Source organism: Mus caroli, chromosome 17 (genome assembly GCF_900094665.2).
Source record: "Mus caroli chromosome 17, CAROLI_EIJ_v1.1, whole genome shotgun sequence".
NCBI classification, from domain to species: Eukaryota; Metazoa; Chordata; class Mammalia; order Rodentia; family Muridae; genus Mus; species Mus caroli.
In genome coordinates this window covers 22,099,266-22,109,112 of record NC_034586.1, presented here as the reverse complement: position 1 = coordinate 22,109,112, position 9,847 = coordinate 22,099,266, and the positions used below count along the sequence as shown (strand labels likewise).

Genomic DNA, 9,847 nt, shown 5'->3' with positions numbered 1-9,847 from the left:
GCCACCATGTGGTTGCTGGGATTTGAACTCTGGACCTTCGGAAGAGCAGTCGGGTGCTCTTACCCACTGAGCCATCTCACCAGCCCCAAGTTTATTTTTATTTTTTCATTATCCCAAACATCTGGTTAAGAGGAAGAAAAGATATGGGCCTGGTAAGGACAAGAATACAGTATTACTGCATCAGCTTTCTAGGCATTCTCAAAATCTTCACTCATCAAAGATGCTCCATGCCAGGAGAAGTAGTGAACAACTTTAATCCCAACATGTAAGAGACCAAGTCAGATGGTCTACAAAATAAGTTCCAGGTCAGCCAGAGATATACAGTGAAACACTGTCTCAAGGGGCTGGGTGATCAGTGACAAGAGGACAAGACCTACTATCCTCTTGCTTCTGCATGAGTGCAGGAACACACACATGAATAAATACCACTACCCAAGTTTTAATCCAGGATTCACCAGGAAATGTTTTTTTGGCACACATTCTTTCATACAATCAATACACTTCTCAAAATGGCTGTGAAAGTCTTGAACTGGACCTTCCCAAAACACTCATTCTAAATGGCTGAAATATGGCAGATGACTCTCTTCACTGCTTAATCTTAAATTTAATTTCAAATGAAAGCACATTCCTCAAAACTATAATTTATCTGTGTTATTCAGAGTCTACAGTTATTGGTTAGATTTCTTGAAAGAGTTATAAAAGTATATAATCAATGTGATCTCCATTTGATTTTCATTTTATATTAGGGGCTGATAAGATGACTCAGCAGGAAAAGCCACCTGATGATGAGTGCAATCCCCAGATCCAATGGGGGGACAGAATCTTTCCTCCAAATTGTCCTCTGACATCTACATGAACACCTTGGCACCTACACGGACATGCACACAACAAATACACATTCAGTATAAATAATAAATAAGGTAAGAGCAAACAGAGGCTGAAAAGGTGGCTCAGAAGGACTAAAAACTACCTATAATTCCAATTCCAGAGGATCCAATGCATTCTTTTGGCCTCTGTGCACACCTGCATGGACCCAGGCCTACATCCAAAATTATGTGTTTGTATGTATATACATATGTATGCATTTATGTAAATATACTATTAGTAAGGTCTAATATAAATTCAACTTGAAATTAAATAAGATCAGCAAAATTTTCAAAACAACACGATTGCTTAATGGATTTCAATGAAATGTTTCACAACCCAAGCACTTACCAACAATCTATAATTTGAAGAGCAACAGACTTTACATGGTAAAGGAAAATAGAATTCTACCTAAAAAACATTCACTCCCCCTACAACTCCCACTCCATATGTCCCATGAGACCCTCAAAGTCAAATCCCCTGAGTGTGGAGAGATGGATAAGAGTAGAATACCTTGTATGCGTGTATGAAATACTCAGCCGGGCGTGGTGGCGCACGCCTTTAATCCCAGCACTCGGGAGGCAGAGGCAGGCGGATTTCTGAGTTCGAGGCCAGCCTGGTCTACAAAGTGAGTGCCAGGACAGCCAGGGCTACACAGAGAAACCCGGTCTCGAAAAACCAAAAAAAAAAAAAAAGACAGTTTTAAGTTGCCGTGTGAGTCCCAGGAATTAAACCCGGGGCCTCTGAAAGGACAACCAGTGCTCTTAAATACGGAGGCATCTCTCCAGCCCTGTAACTCCTTATAACAGTATAAAGTAGGTAGTCCAACAATTCTAATCCTAACACTCTATTTTCAAACATTACATTATTTAATTTTAAGGCTTAATTTTATAATTTTCAAATTACACATATTCCAGTGTCTGGGTATGTGCACATGAACGAATGTAGTTGTCGAGCATATAAAAGTATTAGATGCCCTAGAACTGGAGTTATAGATATCTGTAAGCCAACACGTGGGTCCTCTGCAAGAGCAAAAAGTGCTCTTACCCACTGAGCCACCTCTCTAAGCACCCATCATGTAATGTTTTGTTGTTGTTGTTGGGTTTTTTTTTTTGGTTTTTTTTTTTTTTTTTTTTTTTTTTTCGAGACAGGGTTTCTCTGTGTAGCCCTGGCTGTCCTGGAACTCACTCTGTAGACCAGGCTGGCCCCGAACTCAGAAATCCGCCTGTCTCTGCTTCCCGAATGCTGGTAATTTTTTAAAGACAAAATCTCTCTCTTGGGTTCAAAAAAAAAAAATATATATATATATATTTTATTATATATATAAACATTCACTGTAGCACTCCTTCTAAGTAATCTAATCACAAAGGTCTAGAATGCACCTACCGTCCCAGCAAGGATGTCATGGGGGCAGCAGTCCAGAAGGTGACTCTTGCAGACACGGTCATCTGTAAACTTGACCCTCTGTCTGGTTTCATCTCCTGAAATTCATTTGTGGTTTTAAATAAAGTATTATCTCATTCACTACACAAGGCTATCTGGCAAAATTAATACACCTGGACGATTTGCAGACTAGTGTTTCTGTATTCTTCCCATTATATACACTAAGAAACTGAGCTAAAGATATTTACAATTGGAATAAAATACAAATAGTTTTTAAGCTGAGTTTTTATGAAGAAGCACACTGAACCACATCTAACTCCACAGTTAATTCACAGAACAGAGTCAGAAGTAGGAGTGAGCACCAGAAGGCATCCGCCCAAATTTACATGTGGGCAAATGACCCATCAAGGCCCACGGTGTAATGAGTGCCATGAATCCACTGCGGATCAGTACAGCTGCTAATCTCCACCAACCAAAGCTACTCAACAATCTGATTTTCTTGTCAGAATCAAATTAATAGGCAGTACTTTCTGAAAAAAACTACAAGAGGAAGACCGCTTTCAAGCTCTATCACTGACTTAAGTATCTCTAGACCTTTTCTTCTTCTCCCCCTTTCATCCCCACCCTCAAAAAGGAAAGTTGGCACCTGGGAGTCACTTTTAACAAGACAATACCAAAGAAAGCAAAAAGGAATCCGGTTAGTCAATACACACTGTGAACTCCAACACATACTGTACCCATCTGCAATCTTCAAGAACTCAGCTGCAGAATTTTATGCCCGCTGTTGAAAAGTTTTAAAGGAAAAGTTTTCTTGCCCACACCTGCAGTAAGGAAGTCGGGGAATGATACATAATAGTAAAGGCAAAGTGGTATGTGACAAATTCTAAGGCTATCTGTGTACAGGACACAGTGCTGTGTAATAGTCAGGGAGAATATAGTTCAGGATTGGCAAGCATCCAGGATTAATGTCGTGTCTTTTTACTGAAAATGTTTTCTTTCTAAACTACACTTTTAAAGTTACTTGTGGGAAAAAAAAGCAAACACTTTTTGTTATAACAGCTTAGAAATTGGTTGTGACTCACGGCTCGATGAACATGAGGCTTTTCTGCAACTCCCTTGCAGATTGATGTAGGCAGGCAAAGATACACTGAACCTTTATAAATAAAATAGAGGGGCCACAATTGTTCAGTTTGTATGAAATAAAAATATGGGAAGCAATTCAAAAGCAACTCAACATACAAAGAAAGCTAAAAGCACGTATTGACCTATGAAATAGTGCAAAGAATCTGCACAGCCCTGTGAAATGTGCCAGTGTGAAATTACAGCTTTATTACTTTAGTAAAAATGAAAACACAAACCACAGCAGGGATCTAGCTTTGCTAGGATGCAACTGTTTTCCTGAGACACCACCATGATCTTGCACGCCTCCTTACAGAACCAACTACCTAATGAATGCGGAGAGGTGACTAAACCGAGGCTAATCTGTGAGGCAGGGGAATGAAGGGAGGGAAGACTAGAAAAGTACGCGGAGGGAACCCACGTTAGAAATGCTCATTTGCGGCTCCCCGTGTAACCGTATGGAGCAAGAACGCCCGGGTTTTTCGAAACCCGTCCAGCTCCTTCGGGGATCGCCTCTCCTCCGAAGAGTATCAGAGAAATTCCGCCACCCGGCAGCCAGCACCCCGGAGCCCGCGCTGGTTCCAGCCCTTCGCCGACGCTCCAGTTTGCCCGGCGGCGCCGAGCCGCGGTGCCGACCAAGAGGAACTCGCATGACGGAAAACGAGAAGGGGACAGAGCCCCACCGTCGGATCGGACTCTCAGGAAGGAGGCAGCCCGGACCAGTAGAACGCGGCGGCTGCGAGAGACTCGCAGGCCAAGCAGATCAGACAAAGGCCCCGAGCCTGGGGTCAGCAAGCAGGGGAGAAAAATGGCGCCCCGCGCAGACGCACGCTGTCACGGCCCTCACCTCAGGCTTCCAGGCGGCCTCGCCTTGCTCCCACCCCGCCCAGAGCCTGGGCCACTGCTCAGACTCACCGTCCCGAGCCGTGCCCATGAGCTGGTCCAACAGGGCCCGCATCTGCGCCTGGGCGGACATGGTGGCCAGTGGGGACGGCCGAGAAGCTCCGCACAACTCAACAAGAGAAGCCGCAAACAGCAACGAGAAAAGACGCTCCTATCAGCCAGAAGCCCGCACGGCGCCTTCCGGCCGCGGGGAATGCTGGGAGGAAGTTCTTTGACGTTGATGCAAGGCCTGTCGGGAAGTGTACAGGAGTCGCTGAGTGGACCGGTCGCAGATGTTCTAAAGACTAGATCAACTAAGCTTGATTTCGGCCGGGCGTGGTATGCCTGTAATCCCCAGGATCATGCTTGAGTAGTTCAGGGCCAGCGTCCTGGGTGTCAGGCTACCCTGTGGAAGCGTGGTCATTGTGAGACTAAGATCCTACCTCCTGCTTAAAAAAAAAGGGGGGGGGAGGGGGGCTGGAGAGACGGTTCAGCGGTTAAAGGCACAAACTGCTCTTCCAGAGGTCCTGAGTTCAGTTCCCACCACCATCTGTAATGGGGTCTGATAACCACTTCACCTGTGTCTGAAGATAGCTAAAATAGTTCTTTATTAAAAAAAAAAAAAAAAACTAGATAAAAACTCCACCACTAATTTTTATCCTGGTTCCTGAAACATCAAATTCTCTGCTCTAATGAGACTTTAGTCAAACAAATATAAACTTGAGACAAAGGCTTTAATCCCAGCGCTGGGGAAGGCAGAGGCAGGCACATCTCTGAATTAGAGACCAGCCTGATGGTACAGAGCAAGCTGCAGGATTGCCAGAATTACGCAGGGAAAAGCTGTCTCAACAAAACAAGGGGGCTGGCGAGATGGCTCAGTGGTTAAGAGCGCCGACTGCTCTTCTGAAGGTCCGGATTAACGAAATCTGATGCCCTCTTCTGGTGTGTCTGAAGACAGCTACAGTGTACTTACATATAATAATAAATATTTTTTTTAAAAAAACTAATGATAAATGAATTTCTAGGTTATATCTCAGTTCTTTTTGTTTGTGTAATATAGTCTCACGTTGCCCATGCTGACCTTGAACTTATTATGAAGCCAAAGATGACTTGCATTCCTGACCCTCCCACTTTCCCTTCCTTACCAAGTGCTGCAATCACAGAAATGTGCAAATGTGCTTGCCTCCATTTCTTCTGTTGGAGACAGGGTCATATATATATATATATATGTACATATATATCATATATATGTATATGTGTATACACACACACACATATACACAGGCCAGGTTGGACTTGAACTTGCTATCCCTCTGTTGCTCAGCCTCCAGACCATTGAGATTATTAGCACACAACATTACACTTGGTCCATTTCTTCATTTACACTCTATAAAACAATATATTGCTTATTTCAGTGAAAGTTGAAATGCTAAATCATATTAATTACATGCTTATTTATTTATTTTGTTACTTTCCCCCCCCCCACCCCACCCCCACCTTTTTCCTCTTGCTCCAGCCCCTAGGCTCTTTATTATTTGTTTTCATTGTGGATGGTTGTGAGCCACCATGTGGTTGCTGGGATTTAAACTCATGACCTCTGGAAGATCAGTCAGTGCTCTTAACTGCTGAGCCATCTCACCAGCCCAATTACATGCTTTCTAAAATGGATAGGTGTTAATGTATAATTTTTTACCCACAGCACATGGATTTAGGAGAATGTACCAAAATCCACGACTTGGACCTTCAAGCAGATTATGAAATTCCAAGTAAAGAAAGAGACCTGTTTTTTTAATTAGATGTAAAAAATTTTTTGGATGTTGATTTATCAGTGCTGCAAAGTACTAATTGCTATTGAGAGTAATGTTACATTTGTAAGTTATAAAGCAAAATAATTAAATATGCACTTTTTTACATATATATAAAACTGGGGCCGGAATGATGGGCCAGAGAGTAAGAGCACTAACTGCTCTTCTATGGATCAGCACTGCTGAGTTCAAATTCCAGCGACCACATGGTGGCTCACAATCATTCGTTATGAGATCTGACTCTCTCTTCTGGTGTGTCTGAAGACAGCTACAGTATACTTACATATAACAATAAATCTTTAGAAAAAAAAACTTTAAAAAATGAAAAAATAAAACTGGGCAGGGGTGATTTGTGTCTGAAAGCTGGGGAATAGGTGTTGGATCTATAAAGTTCAAGCTAAGGGATTTCTTTTGATACCAGGAGGAAACGACCTCTCTAGAATGGTAGACTTTCGTGACAAAGCTGCTTACTCTATATAAATTGTAAAAATGTCCACCCTGAGACAGACAGTTTTGATGATCTAGCCCATGTGTTTATTAAATCGTTCTCCATTCTCTCTGAATGCTTTTGTGCTCTCCATGGGGGTTGCAGTTTGTACTTCACACAGAACCATAATAGTACAATATTTGTTTTATAATATATTACAATTCCCTTGGAACCAGAGTTAGAAATGTTTGGGAGCTGTCATGTAGGTGCTGGGAACCAAACCAAACCAAGAACAGTAAGGCTCCTAACCGCCAATTTCTCTCATCTACAATTCTCTTTCTACAGACTTCTCTTGGCCCTGCCCACTTACTATTTCCAGCTGACACACATGGCTTTGTTCTGATGTTGATGTCTGTTTTCTCCTTCTTGCCTCCCGGTACACTTTTTTCCTACACTGGCCTGGTTGTGCTCTGGTCCATCAATACGGATGTCTCAGTCTGATCTTAAATTAGGAGGAAGAGGGGATTGTTGTTTTAAAATCTCAAATGCTTGATTTTGCCAACAAAGGCTCAGGAGTCTGATGTCCAGGTGAAAGGCTGCTAGGTCATGGAGGCAGAGAAAGCACCAAGCTGACCTTCCCTCACAGTCAATGCCCCAGAAGCAATGCCCCACCTCCTTCTCAAACCACACTCCCTTCTACTTCCTGTGCATGCACGTTTCTCTATCTGTCCTCCTAATCCCCTTTTACTTTCCGTGGTTTTTTGTTTTGTTTTGTTTTTTCTGAGACAAGGTTTCCCTGTATAGTCCTGGCTGTCCTGGCACTCACTCTGTAGACCAGACTGGCCTCAAACTCAGAAAGCTGCCTACCTCTGCCTCCCGACTGCTGGGATTTTGCCCCTTCTCTTGACCTATGGTTGATTTTATTTAACCCTGTTTAAAGAATTCAAACTGAAAGCTCTTGTATGAAAGGTGTATGCTAAGCCACACTACAACTAAAACCAGGATTTTCCAGTAAATTACAGAATCTTGGGGTTCACAGCGTGATCAAAGGGTAGTTATGGTGTAGTTCAGCCCTTAAACACACACTTTAGACACAGATGAAGACAGAAGAAGCCAGAGAATAAGAAGGAGTCAGAAGATTAGAACATATTGTCAAAGTTAGTATGAGAGCAAGCAGAACAGTTGGCCAAGAACAGCAATTCAGGAGAAGCCAAGAGAAGCCAGGCTGAATTAGCCCAGAGAGGCCTTTAAGCCAGAACAGCTGAACTGAACCAGCCACCCAGAGCTCAGAAAGAGCTAGGAAGTAATGAATGTATTCAACAGTAAGACTCAGAGGCTGAGGACATCCTGGGCCAAAATTAGGTTGTATGGAGGCTAGAAGCTTCCAGGACTAGGCCTAGGTTAGCAGATGAAAGCAGTTAGCCTTGGAGACAACAATTACATCAGGAGAATATAACAGACTTTTACAAGATGATGTGAATTGAAGTTTCCAGGAAAAGCCCACACTTGGGCCAAAGATTCTACAAGGCCAATTAACGGTTTATAACCGTATGAATGGGGAAAAGAAGGGACTGGGGATGTGGCTCAGTTAATAGTGCTTGCCTAGTGTGCCCTGTGTTCTGTAGAGGCAGTAGGATCAAAATCTCAGATTCATCCTCAGCTACATAGTGAGTTCAAGGCCAGCCTGTATTACATGGCTCTTTGTCTAAAAGAAAAGGAAGGAAAGAAGGTAAAAGGAAAAAAGAACTTCCCGAATATGGAATGTTAGAATGTTGCTGATCTAGAACCAAATTATCATGAAGTTTCTTTAGTCCTTTTAGTACCATTTATTGTCTACCTATAGTCTGACCTATAGGTGGTTCTCTGTGACTGAGGCCAGCCTGGTTCACAAAGGGAGTTACAAGATAGCTAGGGCCACCAACCAACCAGGGCTACATAGTGAACCCTGTGTCGTGTGTGTGTGTGTGTGTGTGTGTGTGTGAATTATGCTCCCCCCAACTATAATTGCTTCATGAGCCAGGCATAGTGTCTTAGTCAGGGTTTCTATTCCTGCACAAACATCATGACCAAGAAGCAAATTGGGGAGGAAAGGGTTTATTCAGCTTACGTTTCCATATTGCTGTTCATCACCAAAGGAAGTCAGAACTGGAACTCAAGCAGGTCAGAAAGCAGGAGCTGATGCAGAGGCCATGGAGGGATGTTCTTTACTGGCTTGCCTTCCCTGGCTTACTCAGCCTGCTCTCTTATAGAACCAAGACTACCAGCCCAGAGATGGTCCCACCCACAAGGGGCCCTCCCCCCTTGATCACTAATTGAGAAAATGCCTTACAATTGGATCTCATGGAGGCATTTCCTCAATTGAAGTTCTTTTCTCTGTGATAACTCCAGCTGTGTCAAGTTGACACAAAACTAGCCAGTACACATAGTGTCACACACCTTTATTCCCAGCACTCAGGATGCAGGCAGATCCCTGAATTCAAGGTCAGCCTGTTATACAGAGTGAGTTCTAGGACAGCCAGAACACAGAGACCCTTTCTCAAAAGGAAAAATTATAATTAAAGACTCCTGAAACCTTCCTTTCCCAAGTTGGGACATAGCATTCAGAGACGTGGTGGTTTGAAGGAAAATGACCCCCCCAGCCCCACGTAAACCCATAGGGAGTGGCACTATTAGAAGATGTGGCCTTGTTGAAAGAAATGTGTCACTGGAGGTGGTCTTTGAATTCTCAGATGCTCAAGCCCAGTCAGTGTGTCTCTTCCTGATGTCTGCTAAGTCTCAGCTACCTCTCCATCACCTTGTCTGTCTGCATGATTCCCACCATGAGAATAATGGACTAAATTTCTGAGCTCTAAGCCAGCCCCAATGAAATGTTTTCCTTTATAAGAGTTGCCATGGTCATGGCAATAAAACCCTAAGACAAGGGACAACCTGATTCTTTGTTCCTGTCCCATGGTCATCTGTATATTTGACTCAAGAATACACAATCTCTTATCCCCTTCTAGGCAAGAGCTATGTTTTTGTGCTGGCAAACTGCTGGTCGGTTTAAAACTTAAGCAAAAGGCTGAAGAGATAGCTCTGTGGTCCAGAGGGCAGAGGACCAGAGTTTGGTTTCCAGCACCCATGCCTAACTGTTCACAACTTCCTGTAACCCTAGCTCCAGGAAATTTGACACCTTCCTCTGGTGTGTTGAGGTACCTGAAGTCAAATACTACATACACCCTCCCCTGACATACATATGAAAATATTATTAAATAAAAACCAAATGAAGCACCTAAGCAAGTTCTTTTGACAAATTTTAGCAATAAGATAGTTAGAAACGCCGGGCGTGGTGGCGCACGCCTTTAATCCCAGCACTCGGGAGGCAGAG

General features: G+C 43.2%; 1 protein-coding gene across 2 annotated transcripts in view; it reads right to left on the bottom strand.

The window, feature by feature from the left end:
• The window catches only part of Luc7l (LUC7 like), a 26,484-nt gene extending 22,021 nt beyond the window's left edge, over positions 1-4,463 (bottom strand). The window contains exons 1-3 of one of the 2 annotated variants that reach the window (XM_021186248.2): positions 4,282-4,447; positions 3,330-3,400; positions 2,251-2,345 (exon numbers count right to left, since the gene is read on the bottom strand). Coding sequence is in view for 1 of the 2 variants with exons in the window: in XM_021186247.1 (XP_021041906.1) it covers positions 2,251-2,345; positions 4,282-4,342 (156 nt within the window). In the remaining variant the exon portion in view is untranslated. Of the gene's footprint in view, positions 1-2,250; positions 2,346-3,329; positions 3,401-4,281 lie in introns of both variants that reach the window. The other variant, XM_021186247.1, reaches the window with a different exon arrangement.
• Between the last annotated feature and the right edge of the window lie 5,384 nt (positions 4,464-9,847).